This window comes from Telmatherina bonti, assembly GCF_933228915.1.
Source record: "Telmatherina bonti genome assembly, chromosome: 7".
In the NCBI taxonomy this organism is placed as follows: domain Eukaryota; kingdom Metazoa; phylum Chordata; class Actinopteri; order Atheriniformes; family Telmatherinidae; genus Telmatherina; species Telmatherina bonti.
In genome coordinates, this window is record NC_136625.1 from 4092974 (window position 1) to 4115306 (window position 22333).

At 53.5% G+C, this 22333-nt stretch overlaps 1 protein-coding gene across 1 annotated transcript in view; it reads right to left on the reverse strand.

Annotated features, from left to right (window-relative positions):
* The window catches only part of LOC306758899 (PEX5-related protein-like), a 72101-nt gene that overhangs the window by 22492 nt on the left and 27276 nt on the right, over positions 1 to 22333 (reverse strand). The window contains exons 2-7 of the mRNA XM_079244324.1: positions 21914 to 22009; positions 19577 to 19691; positions 8867 to 9079; positions 8456 to 8576; positions 6605 to 6689; positions 6402 to 6500 (exon numbers count right to left, since the gene is read on the reverse strand). Of these exons, the coding sequence (XP_079100450.1) occupies positions 6402 to 6500; positions 6605 to 6689; positions 8456 to 8576; positions 8867 to 9079; positions 19577 to 19691; positions 21914 to 22009 (729 nt within the window). The remainder of the gene's footprint in view (positions 1 to 6401; positions 6501 to 6604; positions 6690 to 8455; positions 8577 to 8866; positions 9080 to 19576; positions 19692 to 21913; positions 22010 to 22333) is intronic.

Genomic DNA, 22333 nt, shown 5'->3' on the forward strand with positions numbered 1-22333 from the left:
TGGTCGGAACAGGTCGGAACTAGTCTGAGCTAGTCTGAACAGGTCTGAACTGGTCGGAACTAGTCTGAGCTAGTCCTAACAGATCTGAACTGGTCGGAACTAGTCTGAGCTAGTCTGAACTGGTCGGAACTAGTCTGAGCAGGTCTGAACTGGTCGGAACTAGTCTGAGCAGGTCTGAACTGGTCGGAACTAGTCTGAGCTAGTCTGAACAGGTCTGAACTGGTCGGAACTAGTCTGAACAGGTCTGAACTGGTCGGAACTAGTCTGAGCTAGTCTGAACAGGTCTGAACTAGTCTGAACTAGTCTGAACAGGTCTGAACTGGTCGGAACTAGTCTGAGCTAGTCTGAACAGGTCTGAACTAGTCTGAGCTAGTCTCAACAGGTCTGAACTGGTCGGAACTAGTCTGAGCTAGTCTGAACAGGTCTGAACTAGTCTGAGCTAGTCTGAGCAGGTCTGAACTGGTCGGAACTAGTCTGAGCTAGTCTGAACAGGTCTGAACTGGTCGGAACTAGTCTGAACAGGTCTGAACTGGTCGGAACTAGTCTGAGCTAGTCTGAACAGGTCTGAACTAGTCTGAACTGGTCGGAACTAGTCGGAACAGGTCTGAACTGGTCGGAACTAGTCTGAGCTAGTCTGAACTGGTCGGGACTGGTCGGAACTAGTCTGAGCTAGTCTGAACTGGTCGGAACTAGTCCGAGCTAGTCTGAACAGGTCTGAACTGGTCGGAACTAGTCTGAACTAGTCTGAACAGGCCGGGACTAGTCGGAACTAGTCTGAGCTAGTCTGAACTGGTCGGGACTGGTCGGAACTAGTCTGAGCTAGTCTGAACAGGTCTGAACAGGTCTGAACTGGTCGGAACTAGTCGGAACAGGTCTGAACTGGTCGGAACTAGTCTGAGCTAGTCTGAACAGGTCTGAACTAGTCTGAACTAGTCTGAACAGGTCTGAACTGGTCGGAACTAGTCGGAACAGGTCTGAACTGGTCGGAACTAGTCTGAGCTAGTCTGAACAGGTCTGAACTGGTCGGAACTAGTCTGAACTAGTCTGAACTGGTCGGAACTAGTCCGAGCTAGTCTGAACAGGTCTGAACTGGTCGGAACTAGTCGGAACTAGTCTGAGCTAGTCTGAACTGGTCGGGACTGGTCGGAACTAGTCTGAGCTAGTCTGAACAGGTCGGAACTAGTCTGAGCTAGTCTGAACTGGTCGGAACTAGTCTGCTGTATTTAGGGGTGAAGGATTTATGGATGGTCTGTTTTTTTTAGGTCCCCGGGTGCAGATGAAAACACCTGCAGCTACAACTCAGCCTCCATCACGGTGATGAAGAGTAGCTGTCAATCAGCAGGTCTTCAATCAGAGCCGCTCTGATCGGATTATTGATCTGATGGACACAAAAACTCATCGACTGGAGAGCCCAGATTAAATATTAGAGACAAAATCTGCACTTTAATCACTGAGAGCTTAGTTCACCGAGATCCCCAGAAACCTGCAACGTCCTCAGACCTGGATCCTCCTCAGACCCGAGACCTGGATCCTCCTCAGACCCGAGACCTAGATCCTCCTCAGACCTGGATCCTCCTCAGACCCGAGACCCGGATCCTCCTCAGACCTGAATCCTTCTCAGACCCGAGACCTGGATCCTCCTCAGACCCGAGATCTGGATGCTCCTTAGACCTCAGACCTGGATCCTCCTCAGACCTGAGACCTAAATCCTCCTCAGACCCGAGACCTGGATCCTACTCGGACCTCAGACCCAAGACCTGGATCCTCCCCAGACCTGAGACCTAAATCCTCCTCAGACCCGAGACCTGGATCCTACTCGGACCTCAGACCCAAGACCAGGATCCTCCTCAGACCCAAGACCTGGATCCTCCCCAGACCTGAGACCTTGATAATCCTCAGACCTGAGACCTGGATCCTCCTCAGACCTGAGACCTTGATAATCCTCAGACCTGAGACCTGGATCCTCCTCAGACCTGAGACCTTGATAATCCTCAGACCTGAGACCTGGATCCTCCTCAGACCTGAGACCTTGATAATCCTCAGACCTGAGACCTGGATCCTCCTCAGACCTGAGACCTTGATAATCCTCAGACCTGAGACCTGGATCCTCCTCAGACCTGAGACCTTGATAATCATCAGACCTGAGACCTGGATCCTCCTCAGACCTGGATCCTCCTCAGACCTGGATCGACCGCAGACCAGTGGTATTGTCTAGAACAGTGGTTCCCAAACTTTTTGAGCTCAAGGCACACCAGGTGACAAGTGAAAATCTCAAGGCACACTTTTTGTGCCAAAAAGTCCCTTGAGAACACGTGTAATCACTTGTATTGTGTAAAATATCTTTCCTCATTATTTACTAATGCCAAATAAAATGTCTCTGACTTGGCACGGATAGTTGATGGTTTGCTCCGTACAAGAAAGCGCTCCATTTTCCCTCTCGCTTTGCTTTCAGGATGAATGTGTCACAGTCATATAATGCCCACCAGCGCATATACATTATCAGCCAAATTGGTAGATCTCTTTATTTATTTTTTTTTGTAGTTTGCACCTGTATTATTAATTAAATGCTAGCTAGGCAGAGATATGATAGATTATCTATTATGATAAAAAATAACTGCAATGAATTGTTACAATATCACAGGGCACACCTGCACTTGACTCACGGCACACCAGTGTGCCGCGGCACACCGTTAGGGAACCACTGGTCTAGAAAATATCGCGTAGCATTGATATTCAAGTGTTCGTACGTTAAAAAGAATCCTTGTTTTACCACAAAATACTCATCAGCATTCTTCTATTTCCAGACCAGGAAATCTTTGGGTGCATTCCCCTCAGGATAGTCCGCTAGACTCGGTCCGATTGTGGACTCGGTCCGACTGGGGACTTGGTCCGGCTGGGGACTTGGTCCGGCTGGGGACTGGGTCCGGCTGGGGACTGGGTCCGGTTGGGGACTTGGACCGGCTGGGGACTCGGTCTGGTTGGGGACTCGGTCCGGCTGGGGACTGGGTCCGGCTGGGGACTGGGTCCGGTTGGGGACTTGGACCGGCTGGGGACTCGGTCTGGTTGGGGTCTTGGTCCGGTTGGGGTCTTGATCCGGTTGGGGATTCGGTCCGGTTGGGGATTCGGTCCGGCTGGGGATTCGGTCTGGTTGGGGTCTTGATCCGGTTGGGGATTCGGTCCGGTCGGGGATTCGGTCCGGCTGGGGATTCGGTCCGGCTGGGGACTCGGTCCGGTTGGGGACTTGGACCGGCTGGGGACTCGGTCTGGATGGGGTCTTGGTCCGGTCAGGGACTCGGTCCGGCTGGGGACTCGGTCCAGTTGGGGACTGGGTCCAGTTGGGGACTGGGTCCAGTTGGGGACTGGGTCCAGTTGGGGACTGGGTCCAGCTGTAGAGGGGGTGTATCCATGCAGACTGAGACCGTGTTCATGCTGCACTTTGGTCAAACCAGCCAAACCATTAGAATAATATCTCCCCATTCCCACCAGAGGGGGCGCTGCACTAGTATTTAGCAGAAGAGAGGACCAGACCGGTGTGAAGAAGAAAACTCTGTTTTAACAATGTTGAAACACGATCAACAGTTTTCAAACACTCTCAAAGACTCCAGATTTCATGGAATCCTTCATGATTCCTTACCAGCAGGTCGTTGCCTGTGGTCTACTAAGAACCTGGACAAACTAGCTGCAGACAGGAGGTAGCTAGCTGCAGACAGGAAGTAGCTGATAACCGCCCTGATGTAGGTAAATCTGAGCTCTCGAGTCGGGTTTGACAAACTGTGATAAAACCACTTAAAGTTTTTTTAAAAGCCAAAAGTTAAAAAAGAAAATAGAAAACTATTTGTTGTTTACAAACAGTATACAACAGAGCTAGCAGGCAGCTAGCAGGCAGCTAGCCTAGCAGTGTCTGTTACTGAGCATGAGATTTCCTCAGCGTTTGGACACATTTTGGTTTTTATGGACAAACGACACGTGGACAAGACTTCCTGGAAGCGGCTTAAAGTGGAAATGAAACAGTCAAGCAAACTAACATTATTTACTAGACTGTCATCATCTCATCAATAATAATATTTCAAATGTGAAAAATATTAACATATACAATAAAACCGTAGTTTAGTTTTATCTTTTGTAGCAAGAGCGCCGCCATCTTGCCGTACCGTAAATGCTGACGTCACGGGGTTGGTTGGTTCTTTGACTGCAAGCTGAATGAATCCATTCTACCTGAAGCAGTGACACGATTAATAAGAGTGAAACAATGGAGGACCAAACTGAAAGACTGAGTGAATATAATAACCCCATTGCCTACGCTTTTCGAGCCGATACGCCGGGTGAGTCGAGCAGTGATGAGGAGGGAGGAGGAAGATGAGGAGCCGGTGCTTCTCTATGGGGCGGAGCGGGTCGGTACAACCACCTGGTGTAGGTGTGGCTGCTGTTCTGCGATACCCACAATAGTGGAGTCGATCTGCTGCCAAGAGGCTGACTTAGACCATGTCTTGCGCGGTAAATCGTGCATAACTGAAGTCCACATGTTTGATCTACTGTGCCGGGAGGTGGAGGTGTTGGAGGTGGCCATGCTGTCCCTGAAGGATGTCCGACGGAGACACTGGAGCGTCCGGCTAACAGCAGCTAACTGTTAGGAAAGCTAGCTAATGTTAGTAATCACTGCTGGTTTAATCTCAAATAAAATAAACGCTGCAGTGAAACAGTAATATGATGAAGAAGATGCAAACAATATTTCCATTTGCAATTAGCTAATAAAACGTCTAGATTTATTTTGTTCAAAGCTAACGCTGCTAGCTGATTACTAGCTAAACATTAGCATTAGCTAACAATAACATTAGGAACTCGTCTTATGTGTGAAGTTGTTTCCTGCTGTCAAAACATTTTTAGTGTATAAAAACTGTACTTTTGTAATTACAATAAAGTTTGAAGATTAAAAAACCCTTTAAGTTAAGTTTATATAAACTTGTTGAACAAATACAAACAAGACTCGGGGCCAATCGGAGGCTTCTTCCTCTTCAGGGCTTTCAACCAGTGCAGAAGCACAGTTCTTCTTTTTAGCGGAAGTTTGTGAAAATGAGCTGTTTTGCCCTCAGCCTGAACTCTGTAAAACTCATTTTTACACCCGGGAGGAACGCAGTAGTGCCCCCCCTTCTGCCTCCTCTTCTCTTTTGGTTCACATGTCTCCATTGTTTACTCTGTTGTCTCTGTTAATTCGATGCGCACAACGGGACTCTCATCAGGACCGCGAAACCAACCAACCCCGTGACGTCACCGTTTACGGTACGGCAAGATGGCGGCACTCTTGCTACAAAAGATAAAACTAAACTACGGTTTTCTTGTATATGTTAATATTTTTCACGTTTAGAATATTATTATTGATGAGATGATGACTGGTAAATAATGTTAGTTTGCTTGACGGTTTCATTTCCACTTTAAAGCTAAAATAAAATGTCAGAGTAAAACTCCAAACATGTTCTCCAGCCCGGTTAGAGGAGGAGATGTTATGTCAGTTTATCATACATTAACATGGCACAGCCTTGTTTATCAGTCTAGACTACTTAATCCAAACTTCTGTATGCTGCGTTGGACTGATGACTTCTGATATTTAATATCTTATTTGTTATTTCAAAGTTATTCATTACTTATCCAGTGTCGGGAGAGAGAACTGAATACAACAAAGTCGATGCTACAATATGTTTAAACAACGTTACAACCTGCAAAATGATTAACAGAAATAAACTTTCATATTTCAGTTTTTACAAACTTCATCTTGCTTTTTAGGAAGCTTCCTCTTCAGCTTCAGTCATACAAGGCATGTACCTCAGCAATGTGTACTTCAGAGCTTCACAGTGGACTGCATGCCAAGGCAGACTCTGACATCGTGGAGATAAGATGGTTCAGCTGAATGAACTAATACAGAATAGATTTCAAAGTTTTACGTAGCCACAGACGGAGAATAAACAACGCACCCTGAACATAATCACATCTAATCGTGAAGAAGAGATTATGACTGGAAATCAGCTGCTGTTCTATCTTCTCTCATATTTTCATCATGATTTGTTTCAGACAGAAACGTCAGGAAGGCTTCTGATTCAAGCTTTTCCCGTCCTGGTTTCAGCTGCAGCAGGTTCTGGTTCTGGACATTCTGTTGGAAGAATCAAGTGATTGACCTCATCTGTCCTCAGCTGATCCTGCATGATGGACGAGTGACTCAGCGTGAGGATGAAACTGATCTTGACTCTGCTGGAAACCAATCCCTGTTCAGCAGCATCATCTGCTGAATCATGAGGTCTCTGAGGAGAGCGTGGTGGCAGGAAGTCTGACTGCCAGACCAGGACCTGATGTCAGCAGATTAAAAAAACACAGAGAGAGCACTGAGACAAGGTAGGACAGGCTGTGTTTACCTCGACCGCTGCCTTCGCCCGCACAAACTCGTCCTCCTGAGACTCATTTCTGAGCAGCAGAGAGCGAGTTCGCCTGCGCTGTCTGGATGCAGCACAGTCCTGGAAACACAGGAAGGTCAGCCAGCAGATGTCAGCAGGAAACGTACGGTAAAGTTTTATCCCAGGCGCCCTGAAGTGTCCCTGCTGGCAGGAATAAACCCTACCTGAGTTGAACAAATAAAGTCCAGATCGTCAAAGCTGTGGATGTCGAAGTTCTTCACAAGCGGGTCTGTTTTAAACTCTGCAGACCTGAAGAGAATCAGACCTGTTAGTTCCCCCTATGGGCCGCTCTGCTCATTACATCATCCAGAACCTGCTGGTTCCACAACAACCCCCGGCTGCAGCCTGGATGTTGGGCGGGATTGGATGTCCAATGGGCGGGGCTAGACATCAAATGGGCAGGGTTATACGTCCAATGGGCGGGGTTGAACGTGCAATGGGCGGGGTTGGGCGTCCAATGGGCGGGGATAGGCGTTAGGGTTAGGGTTGGGGTTAATCCAATCAAAATGTTGAGGTGGGGTTGGATGTCCAGCCCTGCCTCATTCTCCAGGCTGCGGCCAAGGCCCTCTCGCTGGTTCTGAAACATCCAGGCAGGGAGGAAACACCTGCGACAGCCATCAGGTGCTGCTGCAGACCACTGCCACCGACAGAATGAACAAAACTCAGTTTCTCCCACGTCACAGGAACACTTTATCAGCTCCATTCTTCCCACCAATCAGACTGAAGCTTTTATTTCTAGTCAGTGAAAGTGGATATTCAGTATCATCTGCATAGAAATGAATGTTTATACCATGTAACAAAGAGGGGTGTAAATATGAAATGTATTGGTTTAAATCCAAAACCCAGAGGAACTTCATGACTTACTCTGGTTTACATAAAAATCTCCCGGATGAATCTGAGCTCTTGTCCACACGTAGCAGGAGTCTCTCTAAACAAAGACATTTTTCTCCGATCGGCATGTCGTCCACACCAAAACGCAGATCCATGCATAAAATTTTGTTCTTTAAAATCCTCCGACCGAAGTGAAGATGAGTGAATTCTCCGTCTGCATGTGGACGTACATAATCAGATTTTGGGTTTTTAAACGTCACCGTCTGCAACAGAAAACGCCATGACGTCACACGTGCGACCTTTGTTTATGGAGCCGAGGGTCTTTTATACTTTTATATGATATAAAACAAGAACAGGAAAAATAACTAATCAGCGCTGTCAAACTCATAGACATTATCTACATAGACACCTCACTGAGCGCTGGAGAGTGAACCAGCGTCGCCGCCATATTGGATGGGTCGCCGCCATATTGGATGGGTTGCCACCATATTGGATGGGTCTCCACCATATTGGATGGGTCGCCGCCATATTGGATGGGTCGCAGCCATATTGGATGGGTCGTAGCCATATTGGATGGGTCTCTGCTTTCGAGTCTTGCTGCAGAGTCAACAGTGTTTCCCCACAAAACTCTTTTCTGTGGAACAACGCGTACATATTACACACAAACAAAACACTTTTCTACATAACTGGTTGATAAATAATGTTAACAGTGAAAAATCTACTAAATGCAAATGATACATTTTACTCCAATGAGGTGTTTAAGGGAGAGCGATAAGAGAGAAAGAAGCTCAGTGTATCAGGAAATGTCCCTCAGCAGCATGGACGTCCTCAGAACTGTGATGGTGTTACCTGTTGTCCAGACGCTTTGTGTTTTACAGGCTCAGGTACCGCTCCACATAAACTACCTGAACTAAAAGGACGACATAAAGGACAGTTATTTTCCTCCACCGAACCAGATCATGCTGTTTAGTGGAAGTGACGTCATGAGGTGGAAGGTGATTCTGATTGGATGATTAGAGACGCTACCGCCGTCTGAAGGTTTGATTTGCTGATGACGTGTTAACAGCGCGGTTATGTGTGGATGGACTGGTTTTACTGGCTTGAAGATGTTCGGTTTTACAGAAACGACGTGTGGACACAACTTCACTCAAACCGGAACTGAGTCTGTCAAACATTGCAATTACCACAACAGTTCACTGGACGAGTGGTGAGACGTGCATCTCTTCTCGTATCTCCTCCGGCGTATTCCGTCCTCCACGTCCAGATTCAGCTCGTCACATTTGTCCAGAGGAGATGAAAGACTGACTGAGAGGACAACAGAAGAGAGCAGACCTTAAACCTGATAGAAAACACCTGGAGACGTCCAGCTGTACAGGTGTGCAAAAGGAAGTTGTTTAATTTATTTTAATTCCCAAACTCGACATCAGAACTTTTAACTAAATGAGCAGCAAAATAAACTGTAAAGTGAGGCAGCTGATGCTGAGCAGATATCACCGTGGCGACCCGCTGATACCTGCATCACAACACGAGCAGGTGTTTCTATATTTCTCTCAGAAGAGGGACAAAAAGGTTGTATGAGGGACATAAAACCTCACCTGAGTCCAGCGACATCCTCTCGGGTGTCCTGGGACTGGCTGGCAGGTGTTCCACCTCCACCTGGATCAGCTCCGTCTCCTCGGTTCTGACCCGGCGTCGAGGACTCTTAAAACTGCCCTTCATCCTCAGAGGACTCCTCCTCAGCTCCTTAAAGCTGCTGCTGCTCTCACCTGGATCACTGAGGTCCACCAGGTCCAGAGCTGTGGACAGAACTGCAACAAAACAGGTCCTCCGGTCAGTTAGCAAGTTAGCTAACTAGCTGGTCAGCTTTTTAGCTAATTAGCTAATTGGTTAATTTGTGAGTTAGTTGCTTAGCTGGTCAGTAGTTAGCTAGTAATTTAGTAAGTTGGCTGGTCGGTAGGTTAGTGAGTTAGCTGATCAGTCAGTTAGCCAGTTAGCGAGTTAGTTGCTTAGCTGGTCAGTAGTTAGTTAGTAACTTAGTAAGTTAGCTGGTCAGTGGGTTAGTTAGTTATCTGGCCAGTAGTTAGCTAGCCAGTTAGCGAGTTAGTTGCTTAGCTGGTCAGTAGTAAGCTATTTAGTTAGCAAGTTAGTTGCTTAGCTGGTCAGTAGTTAGTTAGTTAGTTAGTTAGTTAGTTAGTTAGTTAGTTAGTTAGTTAGCTAGCTAGCTGGTCAGTGGGTTAGTGAGTTAGCTGGTTAGTGAGTTAGCTGGTTAGCAATGTTCATGTATGTTATTCTGTCTGTGAAGCTTCAGTAGAACTCAAACTGGATAGAAATGTTCTATAAATCCCCGCGGTAACCTCGTCTTCTTCTTCAGTAATGCTTTATGCAGCGCGGAGCAATACACAAAGTCCGATTTGTTGCAGCTCCAATCTGGAGCTTCCTGGTCCCTGATACTAAGGAGGTGACTGCAGGAGAAGGGAGAAGACAGCAGGAGAAGGGAGGAGACTGCAGGAGAAGGGAGAAGACAGCAGGAGAAGGGAGGAGACTGCAGGAGAAGGGAGGAGACTGCAGGAGAAGGGAGAAGACAGCAGGAGAAGGGAGGAGACTGCAGGAGAAGGGAGGAGACTGCAGGAGAAGGGAGGAGACTGCAGGAGAAGGGAGAAGACAGCAGGAGAAGGGAGGAGACTGCAGGAGAAGGGAGGAGATTGCAGGAGACGGTAAATGAGGGGAGGAGACTGCAGGAGACAGCAGGAGAAGGGAGGAGACTGCAGGAGAAGGGAGAAGACAGCAGGAGAAGGGAGGAGACTGCAGGAGAAGGGAGGAGATTGCAGGAGACGGTAAATGAGGGGAGGAGACTGCAGGAGACAGCAGGAGAAGGGAGGAGACTGCAGGAGAAGGGAGAAGACAGCAGGAGAAGGGAGGAGACTGCAGGAGAAGGGAGGAGATTGCAGGAGACGGTAAATGAGGGGAGGAGACTGCAGGAGACAGCAGGAGAAGGGAGGAGACTGCAGGAGACTGCAGAAGACGGGAGGAGACAGGAGGAGACTGCAGAAGATGGGAGGAGACAGGAGGAGACGGGAGGAGACTGCAGAAGACGGGAGGAGACAGTGGGAGACGGGGGGAGACTGCAGAAGACGGGAGGAGACAGGAGGAGACAGGAGGAGACTGCAGAAGACGGGAGGAGACAGGAGGAGACGGGAGGAGACTGCAGAAGACGGGAGGAGACAGTAGGAGACGGGGGGAGACTGCAGAAGACGGGAGGAGACAGGAAGAGACAGGAGGAGACAGGAGGAGACAGCAGGAGACGGGAGGAGACAGGAGGAGACAGCAGGAGACGGGAGGAGACAGCAGGAGACAGGAGGAGACAGCAGGAGACTGCTGGAGGCAGCAGGACAGTGGAGGTCAGAGGTGTTAATTAATGGCTGAGCTTCCTGCTTAGGTGCAGCCGACAGATGGACACGAAGGAGGAAGCAGGTCGGAAAAGGACGGTGAGTTCGGGGGAAGGTGAGTTTTGGGGACGGTGAGATTTGGGGACGGTGAGATTTGGGGACGGTGCGTTTGGGGGACGGTGCGTTTTGGGGACGTGAGTTTGGGGGACGGTGAGTTCGTAGGACGGTGAGTTTGGGGGAAGGTAAGTTTGGGGGACGGTGAGTTTTGGGGACGGTGAGATTTGGGGACGGTGAGTTTGGGGGACGGTGAGTTTGGGGGACGGTGAGTTTGGGGGACGGTGAGTTTTGGGGACGGTGAGTTTGGGGGACTGTGAGTTTGGGGGACTGTGAGTTTGGGGGACGGTGAGTTTGGGGGACGGTGAGTTTGGGGGAAGGTGAGTTTGGGGGACGGTGAGTTTGGGGGACGGTGAGTTTGGGGGACGGTCAGTTTGGGGGACGGTGAGTTTGGGGGACGGTGAGTTTTGGGGACGTGAGTTTGGGGGACGGTGAGTTCGGGGGAAGGTGAGTTTTGGGGACGGTGAGTTTTGGGGACGGTGAGTTTGGGGGACGGTGAGTTTGGGGGGACGGTGAGTTTGGGGGGACGGTGAGTTTGGGGGACGGTGAGTTTTGGGGACGGTGAGTTTGGGGGACGGTGAGTTTGGGGGACGGTGAGTTTGGGGGACGGTGAGTTTGGGGGAAGGTGAGTTTTGGGGACGGTGAGTTTGGGGGACGGTGAGTTTGGGGGACGGTGCGTTTTGGGGACGTGAGTTTGGGGGACGGTGAGTTCGTAGGACGGTGAGTTTGGGGGAAGGTAAGTTTGGGGGACGGTGAGTTCGTAGGACGGTGAGTTTGGGGGAAGGTAAGTTTGGGGGACGGTGAGTTTTGGGGACGGTGAGATTTGGGGACGGTGAGTTTGGGGGACGGTGAGTTTGGGGGACGGTGAGTTTGGGGGACGGTGAGTTTTAGGGACGGTGAGTTTGGGGGACTGAGTTTGGGGGACTGTGAGTTTGGGGGACGGTGAGTTTGGGGGAAGGTGAGTTTGGGGGACGGTGAGTTTGGGGGACGGTGAGTTTGGGGGACGGTCAGTTTGGGGGACGGTGAGATTTGGGGACGGTGAGATTTGGGGACGGTGAGTTTGGGGGACGGTGAGTTTTGGGGACGTGAGTTTGGGGGACGGTGAGTTCGTAGGACGGTGAGTTTGGGGGAAGGTAAGTTTGGGGGACGGTGAGTTTTGGGGACGGTGAGATTTGGGGACGGTGAGTTTGGGGGAAGGTGAGTTTTGGGGACGGTGAGTTTGGGGGACGGTGAGTTCGTAGGACGGTGAGTTTGGGGGACAGTGAGTTTTGGGGACGGTGAGATTTGGGGACGGTGAGATTTGGGGACGGTGAGTTTGGGGGACGGTGAGTTTGGGGGACGGTGAGATTTGGGGACGGTGAGATTTGGGGACGGTGAGTTTGGGGGACGGTGAGTTTTGGGGACGTGAGTTTGGGGGACGGTGAGTTCGTAGGACGGTGAGTTTGGGGGAAGGTGAGTTTGGGGGACGGTGAGTTTTGGGGACGGTGAGATTTGGGGACGGTGAGTTTGGGAGACGGTGAGTTCGTAGGACGGTGAGTTCTGGGGACGGTGAGTTTGGGGGACGGTGAGTTTTGGGGGACTGTGAGTTTGGGGGACGGTGAGTTTTGGGGACGGTGAGTTTGGGGGACGGTGAGATTTGGGGATGGTGAGTTTGGGAGACGGTGAGTTCGTAGGTCGGTGAGTTCTGGGGACGGTGAGTTCGTAGGTCGGTGAGTTCTGGGGACGGTGAGTTTGGGGGACGGTGAGTTTGGGGGACTATGATTTTGGGGGACGGTGAGTGTGGGGGACGGTGAGTTTGGGGGACGGTGAGTTTTGGGGACGGTGAGTTTGGGGGACTATGATTTTGGGGGACGATGAGTTTTGGGGACGGTGAGTTTTGGGGACGGTGAGATTTGGGGACGGTGAGTTTGGGGGACGGTGAGTTTGGGGGACGGTGAGTTCGTAGGACGGTGAGATTTGGGGGACGGTGAGTTTTGGGGACGGTGAGTTTGGGGACGGTGAGTTTGGGGGACGGTGAGATTTGGGGGACGGTGAGTTCGTAGGACGGTGAGTTTGGGGGACGGTGAGTTTTGGGGACGGTGAGTTTGAGGGACGGTGAGTTCGTAGGACGGTGAGTTTTGGGGACGGTGTGTTTTGGGGACGGTGAGTTTTGGGGACGGTGAGTTTGGGGGACGGTGAGTTTTGGGGATGGTGAGTTTGGGGGACTGTGATTTTGGGGGACGATGAGTTTTGGGGACGGTGAGTTTTGGGGACGGTGAGTTTGGGGGACGGTGAGTTTTGGGGACGGTGAGTTTGGGGGACGGTGAGTTTTGGGGACGGTGAGTTTGGGGGACGGTGAGTTTTGGGGACGGTGAGTTTGGGGGACGGTGAGTTTTGGGGACGGTGAGTTTGGGGGATGGTGTGTTTGGGGGACGGTGAGTTTTGGGGATGGTGAGTTTGGGGGACGGTGAGTTTTGGGGACTGTGAGTTTGGGGGACGGTGAGTTCGTAGGACGGTGAGTTTGGGGGAAGGTAAGTTTGGGGGACGGTGAGTTTTGGGGACGGTGAGATTTGGGGACGGTGAGTTTGGGAGACGGTGAGTTCGTAGGACGGTGAGTTCTGGGGACGGTGAGTTTGGGGGACGGTGAGTTTTGGGGGACTGTGAGTTTGGGGGACGGTGAGATTTGGGGATGGTGAGTTTGGGAGACGGTGAGTTCGTAGGTCGGTGAGTTCTGGGGACGGTGAGTTCGTAGGTCGGTGAGTTCTGGGGACGGTGAGTTTGGGGGACGGTGAGTTTGGGGGACTATGATTTTGGGGGACGGTGAGTGTGGGGGACGGTGAGTTTGGGGGACGGTGAGTTTTGGGGACGGTGAGTTTGGGGGACTATGATTTTGGGGGACGATGAGTTTTGGGGACGGTGAGTTTGGGGGACGGTGAGTTTGGGGGACGGTGAGTTTTGGGGACGGTGAGTTTGGGGGACGGTGAGTTTGGGGGACGGTGAGTTCGTAGGACGGTGAGATTTGGGGGACGGTGAGTTTTGGGGACGGTGAGTTTGGGGACGGTGAGTTTGGGGGACGGTGAGATTTGGGGGACGGTGAGTTCGTAGGACGGTGGATTTGGGGGACGGTGAGTTTTGGGGACGTTGAGTTTGGGGGACGGTGAGTTTTGGGGACGGTGAGTTTGGGGGACGGTGAGTTTGGGGGACGGTGTGTTTGGGGGACGGTGAGTTTGGGGGACGGTGAGTTTGGGGGACGGTGTGTTTGGGGGACGGTGAGTTCGTAGGACGGTGAGTTTTGGGGACGGTGTGTTTGGGGGACGGTGAGTTTTGGGGACGGTGAGTTTTGGGGACGGTGAGTTTGGGGGACGGTGAGTTTTGGGGACGGTGAGTTTGGGGGACGATGAGTTTTGGGGATGGTGAGTTTTGGGGACGGTGAGTTTGGGGGACGGTGAGTTTTGGGGACGGTGAGTTTGGGGGACGGTGAGTTTTGGGGACGGTGAGTTTTGGGGACGGTGAGTTTGGGGGACGGTGAGTTTTGGGGACGGTGAGTTTGGGGGACGGTGAGTTCGTAGGACGGTGAGTTTGGGGGACGGTGAGTTTTGGGGACGGTGAGTTTGGGGGACTGTGAGTTTGGGGGACGGTGAGTTTGGGGGACGGTGAGTTTTGGGGACGGTGTGTTTGGGGGACGGTGAGTTCGTAGGACGGTGAGTTTGGGGGACGGTGAGTTTGGGGGACGGTGAGTTCGTAGGACGGTGAGTTTTGGGGACGGTGAGTTTGGGGGACGGTGAGTTTTGGGGACGGTGAGTTTGGGGGACGGTGAGTTTTGGGGACGGTGAGTTTGGGGGACGGTGAGTTCGTAGGACGGTGAGTTTGGGGGACGGTGAGTTTTGGGGACGGTGAGTTTGGGGGACTGAGTTTGGGGGACGGTGAGTTTGGGGGACGGTGAGTTTTGGGGACGGTGTGTTTGGGGGACGGTGAGTTCGTAGGACGGTGAGTTTGGGGGACGGTGAGTTTGGGGGACGGTGAGTTCGTAGGACGGTGAGTTTTGGGGACGGTGAGTTTGGGGGACGGTGAGTTTTGGGGACGGTGAGTTTTGGGGACGGTGAGTTTGGGGGACGGTGAGTTTGGGGGACGGTGATTTTGGGGGACGGTGAGTTTTGGGGACTGTGAGTTTGGGGGACGGTGAGTTCGTAGGACGGTGAGTTTGGGGGAAGGTAAGTTTGGGGGACGGTGAGTTTTGGGGACGGTGAGATTTGGGGACGGTGAGTTTGGGAGACGGTGAGTTCGTAGGACGGTGAGTTCTGGGGACGGTGAGTTTGGGGGACGGTGAGTTTTGGGGGACTGTGAGTTTGGGGGACGGTGAGATTTGGGGAAGGTGAGTTTGGGAGACGGTGAGTTCGTAGGTCGGTGAGTTCTGGGGACGGTGAGTTCGTAGGTCGGTGAGTTCTGGGGACGGTGAGTTTGGGGGACGGTGAGTTTGGGGGACTATGATTTTGGGGGACGGTGAGTGTGGGGGACGGTGAGTTTGGGGGACGGTGAGTTTTGGGGACGGTGAGTTTGGGGGACTATGATTTTGGGGGACGATGAGTTTTGGGGACGGTGAGTTTGGGGGACGGTGAGTTTGGGGGACGGTGAGTTTTGGGGACGGTGAGTTTGGTGGACGGTGAGTTTGGGGGACGGTGAGTTCGTAGGACGGTGAGATTTGGGGGACGGTGAGTTTTGGGGACGGTGAGTTTGGGGACGGTGAGTTTGGGGGACGGTGAGATTTGGGGGACGGTGAGTTCGTAGGACGGTGGATTTGGGGGACGGTGAGTTTTGGGGACGTTGAGTTTGGGGGACGGTGAGTTTTGGGGACGGTGAGTTTGGGGGACGGTGAGTTTGGGGGACGGTGTGTTTGGGGGACGGTGAGTTCGTAGGACGGTGAGTTTTGGGGACGGTGTGTTTGGGGGACGGTGAGTTTTGGGGACGGTGAGTTTTGGGGACGGTGAGTTTGGGGGACGGTGAGTTTTGGGGACGGTGAGTTTGGGGGACGATGAGTTTTGGGGATGGTGAGTTTTGGGGACGGTGAGTTTGGGGGACGGTGAGTTTTGGGGACGGTGAGTTTGGGGGACGGTGAGTTTTGGGGACGGTGAGTTTTGGGGACGGTGAGTTTGGGGGACGGTGAGTTTTGGGGACGGTGAGTTTGGGGGACAGTGAGTTCGTAGGACGGTGAGTTTGGGGGACGGTGAGTTTTGGGGACGGTGAGTTTGGGGGACTGTGAGTTTGGGGGACGGTGAGTTCGTAGGACGGTGAGTTTGGGGGACGGTGAGTTTTGGGGACGGTGAGTTTGGGGGACTGTGAGTTTGGGGGACGGTGAGTTTGGGGGACGGTGAGTTTTGGGGACGGTGTGTTTGGGGGACGGTGAGTTCGTAGGACGGTGAGTTTGGGGGACGGTGAGTTTGGGGGACGGTGAGTTCGTAGGACGGTGAGTTTTGGGGACGGTGAGTTTGGGGGACGGTGAGTTTTGGGGACGGTGAGTTTGGGGGACGGTGAGTTTTGGGGACGGTGAGTTTGGGGGACGGTGAGTTCGTAGGACGGTGAGTTTGGGGGACGGTGAGTTTTGGGGACGGTGAGTTTGGGGGACTGAGTTTGGGGGACGGTGAGTTTGGGGGACGGTGAGTTTTGGGGACGGTGTGTTTGGGGGACGGTGAGTTCGTAGGACGGTGAGTTTGGGGGACGGTGAGTTTGGGGGACGGTGAGTTCGTAGGACGGTGAGTTTTGGGGACGGTGAGTTTGGGGGACGGTGAGTTTTGGGGACGGTGAGTTTGGGGGACGGTGAGTTTGGGGGACGGTGAGTTTGGGGGACGGTGATTTTGGGGGACGGTGAGTTTTGGGGACTGTGAGTTTGGGGGACGGTGAGTTCGTAGGACGGTGAGTTTGGGGGAAGGTAAGTTTGGGGGACGGTGAGTTTTGGGGACGGTGAGATTTGGGGACGGTGAGTTTGGGAGACGGTGAGTTCGTAGGACGGTGAGTTCTGGGGACGGTGAGTTTGGGGGACGGTGAGTTTTGGGGGACTGTGAGTTTGGGGGACGGTGAGATTTGGGGAAGGTGAGTTTGGGAGACGGTGAGTTCGTAGGTCGGTGAGTTCTGGGGACGGTGAGTTCGTAGGTCGGTGAGTTCTGGGGACGGTGAGTTTGGGGGACGGTGAGTTTGGGGGACTATGATTTTGGGGGACGGTGAGTGTGGGGGACGGTGAGTTTGGGGGACGGTGAGTTTTGGGGACGGTGAGTTTGGGGGACTATGATTTTGGGGGACGATGAGTTTTGGGGACGGTGAGTTTGGGGGACGGTGAGTTTGGGGGACGGTGAGTTTTGGGGACGGTGAGTTTGGTGGACGGTGAGTTTGGGGGACGGTGAGTTCGTAGGACGGTGAGATTTGGGGGACGGTGAGTTTTGGGGACGGTGAGTTTGGGGACGGTGAGTTTGGGGGACGGTGAGATTTGGGGGACGGTGAGTTCGTAGGACGGTGGATTTGGGGGACGGTGAGTTTTGGGGACGTTGAGTTTGGGGGACGGTGAGTTTTGGGGACGGTGAGTTTGGGGGACGGTGAGTTTGGGGGACGGTGAGTTTTGGGGGACTGTGAGTTTGGGGGACGGTGAGATTTGGGGAAGGTGAGTTTGGGAGACGGTGAGTTCGTAGGTCGGTGAGTTCTGGGGACGGTGAGTTCGTAGGTCGGTGAGTTCTGGGGACGGTGAGTTTGGGGGACGGTGAGTTTGGGGGACTATGATTTTGGGGGACGGTGAGTGTGGGGGACGGTGAGTTTGGGGGACGGTGAGTTTTGGGGACGGTGAGTTTGGGGGACTATGATTTTGGGGGACGATGAGTTTTGGGGACGGTGAGTTTGGGGGACGGTGAGTTTGGGGGACGGTGAGTTTTGGGGACGGTGAGTTTGGTGGACGGTGAGTTTGGGGGACGGTGAGTTCGTAGGACGGTGAGATTTGGGGGACGGTGAGTTTTGGGGACGGTGAGTTTGGGGACGGTGAGTTTGGGGGACGGTGAGATTTGGGGGACGGTGAGTTCGTAGGACGGTGAGTTTGGGGGACGGTGAGTTTGGGGGACGGTGAGTTTTGGGGACGGTGAGTTTGGTGGACGGTGAGTTTGGGGGACGGTGAGTTCGTAGGACGGTGAGATTTGGGGGACGGTGAGTTTTGGGGACGGTGAGTTTGGGGACGGTGAGTTTGGGGGACGGTGAGTTTGGGGGACGGTGAGATTTGGGGGACGGTGAGTTCGTAGGACGGTGGATTTGGGGGACGGTGAGTTTTGGGGACGTTGAGTTTGGGGGACGGTGAGTTTTGGGGACGGTGAGTTTGGGGGACGGTGAGTTTGGGGGACGGTGTGTTTGGGGGACGGTGAGTTCGTAGGACGGTGAGTTTTGGGGACGGTGTGTTTGGGGGACGGTGAGTTTTGGGGACGGTGAGTTTTGGGGACGGTGAGTTTGGGGGACGGTGAGTTTTGGGGACGGTGAGTTTGGGGGACGATGAGTTTTGGGGATGGTGAGTTTTGGGGACGGTGAGTTTGGGGGACGGTGAGTTTTGGGGACGGTGAGTTTGGGGGACGGTGAGTTTTGGGGACGGTGAGTTTTGGGGACGGTGAGTTTGGGGGACGGTGAGTTTTGGGGACGGTGAGTTTGGGGGACGGTGAGTTCGTAGGACGGTGAGTTTGGGGGACGGTGAGTTTTGGGGACGGTGAGTTTGGGGGACTGTGAGTTTGGGGGACGGTGAGTTTGGGGGACGGTGAGTTTTGGGGACGGTGTGTTTGGGGGACGGTGAGTTCGTAGGACGGTGAGTTTGGGGGACGGTGAGTTTGGGGGACGGTGAGTTCGTAGGACGGTGAGTTTTGGGGACGGTGAGTTTGGGGGACGGTGAGTTTTGGGGACGGTGAGTTTGGGGGACGGTGAGTTTTGGGGACGGTGAGTTTGGGGGACGGTGAGTTCGTAGGACGGTGAGTTTGGGGGACGGTGAGTTTTGGGGACGGTGAGTTTGGGGGACTGAGTTTGGGGGACGGTGAGTTTGGGGGACGGTGAGTTTTGGGGACGGTGTGTTTGGGGGACGGTGAGTTCGTAGGACGGTGAGTTTGGGGGACGGTGAGTTTGGGGGACGGTGAGTTCGTAGGACGGTGAGTTTTGGGGACGGTGAGTTTGGGGGACGGTGAGTTTTGGGGACGGTGAGTTTGGGGGACGGTGAGTTTGGGGGACGGTGATTTTGGGGGACGGTGATTTTGGGGGACGGTGAGTTTGGGGGACGGTGAGTTTGGGGGACGGTGAGTTTTGGGGACGGTGTGTTTGGGGGACGGTGAGTTCGTAGGACGGTGAGTTTGGGGGACGGTGAGTTTGGGGGACGGTGAGTTTGGGGGACGGTGAGTTCGTAGGACGGTGAGTTTTGGGGACGGTGAGTTTGGGGGACGGTGAGTTTTGGGGACGGTGAGTTTGGGGGACGGTGAGTTTGGGGGACGGTGATTTTGGGGGACGGTGATTTTGGGGGACGGTGAGTTTTGTGTGGGAAAACACAGACGAGCCGACAGGAAGTCAGAAAGTTAGGAATGGCGGTTCAGGTGAGTCGTCAGAACGTCTCTGCAGTTCTGTTGATGTTCATCACGTTCTTGAGAGGAAGAGGAGGGAATGATGACGAGCCTTTGACGACAAGCTGCTTCTCTTCTTATTGATCCGGTTCTGATTGAAATGATCCTAACTGTTAGAAAGGATGATGATGAAGATGATGAAGAGGAAGAAGGTGATGAAGAAGAGGAGGATGATGAAGAGGAGGATGACGATGGACAGTTAGCAGGAAGTTACCTGCCGTGTTGGAGGTGAGGAGTCGGGAGGCAGTGGCGTCGCTTCGGCTCTCTGACAGGAAGTCATCGATGGAGGGACTCAGCAGGGGTCGACTCTCCTGCTGCTCGCCGACCAGCTGGAGGGCAGACACACACACACAGACACACAGACACACAGACACACACACACACACACAGACACACACACACACACGGTTAGAGTGTGTGTGAGAGAAGCTGTGAAAGTGAACGAGGTGATCTACAGACGGGCGAGAGCCAGCCAATCAGAGCAGCTCTCTGCTCACCTGTTTGTGGAAGGAAACAGGTGAGCTGCAGGACTTTAGGAAAACCTGGTTCTGGTTCTGGTTCTGGTTCTGGGTTTCTGTTCCAGCCCTGGACCTGAATTATCACGTTTACATTGTTTAGGTAAACACTGCCCCCTATTGAGCAAGTGTTGTTCCTGCGTGACGTCGTCCAGGTGGTTGGCCTGAGTTACTAAAGCTTCAGGAGGAAAGGGGGACATGTAGGAACCCCCGTCCGACCCAACACGTCCTGCCCGTCCGACCCAACACGTCCTGCCCGTCCGACCCAACACGTCCTGCCCGTCCGACCCAACACGTCCTGCTCGTCCGACCCAACACGTCCTGCGCGTCCGACACAACACGTCCTGCCCGTCCGACCCAACACGTCCTGCCCGTCCGACCCAACACGTCCTGCCCGTCCGACACAACACGTCCTGCCCGTCCGACCCAACACGTCCTGCCCGTCCGACCCAACACGTCCTGCCCGTCCGACCCAACACGTCCTGCTCGTCCGACCCAACACGTCCTGCCCGTCCGACCCAACACGTCCTGCTCGTCCGACACAACACGTCCTGCCCGTCCGACCCAACACGTCCTGCGCGTCCGACCCAACACGTCCTGCCCGTCCGACCCAACACGTCCTGCCCGTCCGAACCAACACGTCCTGCCCGTCCGACCCAACACGTCCTGCGCGTCCGACACAACACGTCCTGCCCGTCCGACCCAACACGTCCTGCCCGTCCGACCCAACACGTCCTGCCCGTCCGACCCAACACGTCCTGCGCGTCCGACCCAACACGTCCTGCCCGTCCGACCCAACACGTCCTGCCCGTCCGACCCAACACGTCCTGCCCGTCCGACACAACACGTCCTGCTCGTCCAACCCAACACGTCCTGCTCGTCCGAACCAACACGTCCTGCCCGTCCGACCCAACACGTCCTGCCCGTCCGACCCAACACGTCCTGCCCGTCCGACACAACACGTCCTGCCCGTCCGACCCAACACGTCCTGCCCGTCCGACCCAACACGTCCTGCCCGTCCGAACCAACACGTCCTGCCCGTCCGACCCAACACGTCCTGCGCGTCCGACCCAACACGTCCTGCGCGTCCGACCCAACACGTCCTGCCCGTCCGACCCAACACGTCCTGCCCGTCCGACCCAACACGTCCTGCGCGTCCGACACAACACGTCCTGCGCGTCCGACCCAACACGTCCTGCTCGTCCGACCCAACACGTCCTGCCCGTCCGACACAACACGTCCTGCCCGTCCGACACAACACGTCCTGCCCGTCCGACACAACACGTCCTGCCCGTCCGACACAACACGTCCTGCGCGTCCGACCCAACACGTCCTGCCCGTCCGACACAACACGTCCTGCTCGTCCAACCCAACACGTCCTGCTCGTCCGAACCAACACGTCCTGCCCGTCCGACCCAACACGTCCTGCCCGTCCAACCCAACACGTCCTGCCCGTCCGACCCAACACGTCCTGCCCGTCCGACCCAACACGTCCTGCTCGTCCGAACCAACACGTCCTGCTTCTCTAATGGATGACTGATTCTGTTGGTGCATGTTGGAAGAAGCCTCCCGGCATTTCAGGGATTCTGGAATTCAGTCAGTTTTCACGTCCTCGCATCGTCTCAGGGTTCAGAGGGCATCCCTGCTGTTGGACAACGGCCTTTGGGGGACAAGCGGCAGTCAGGGAAATTCTGGATGGAACTAACGGTGAAGAAACCAGAAATTGTCACATGATTGATGAAACATGAGCTGCCTGACAAAACTGGCTTAAACCAGTCCCATGTCCTCTTTGGCTGTCCTGGAGGGCAAGTTTTACATTTTGACCAGCAAGAAGCTGCAGTAGCAAGCAAAGTGGGAAGTCTGACTTTTCCTGACTCGTATGACAGTAAACAGAAACATGAATGTTGTGTGTGTGGGACGTGTATTGGCGTGCACGTGTGTGAGCGGTGTTACACACAGCATCCAGCTACAGAAACAGTCAAAGCACGACACCAAATGTCTGGAACCACATAAACAAGCGTGGTTGTCATGCCAACCTTGGTTGTCACGGTGACGAGGGGGTCTCCTTCAGAGGAGGCCTTTTTACCAGGAAGCTCCTTCAGCACCATGGCAACGACCCTTTCCCCTCTCCCCTACAACGGGCAGATCAACAGGTTCGGTCAGGTTGGGTCAGCTGATCACCAGTTTCCATGGAAACAGAGACTGATTCGGGACAGAGAAACACAGCAGTCAGCTTCCTGCAGCACCACCGTGATGATGATGCAGACCCCTCCCTGATTTCAGGGCCAGATGCACCTTAGACTGGGTCAGGCCACAGATCCGGTTCTCCTTACACCAGAACCAGAACTTCTCAGCTTTTTATCCATGTCTGGAACTCATCGGGTATTCGGACTTTGGCCAGACACACAACACCAGACCAGCTCAACCAGGTCCCACAAGGACTGCAGTCCGTCAGG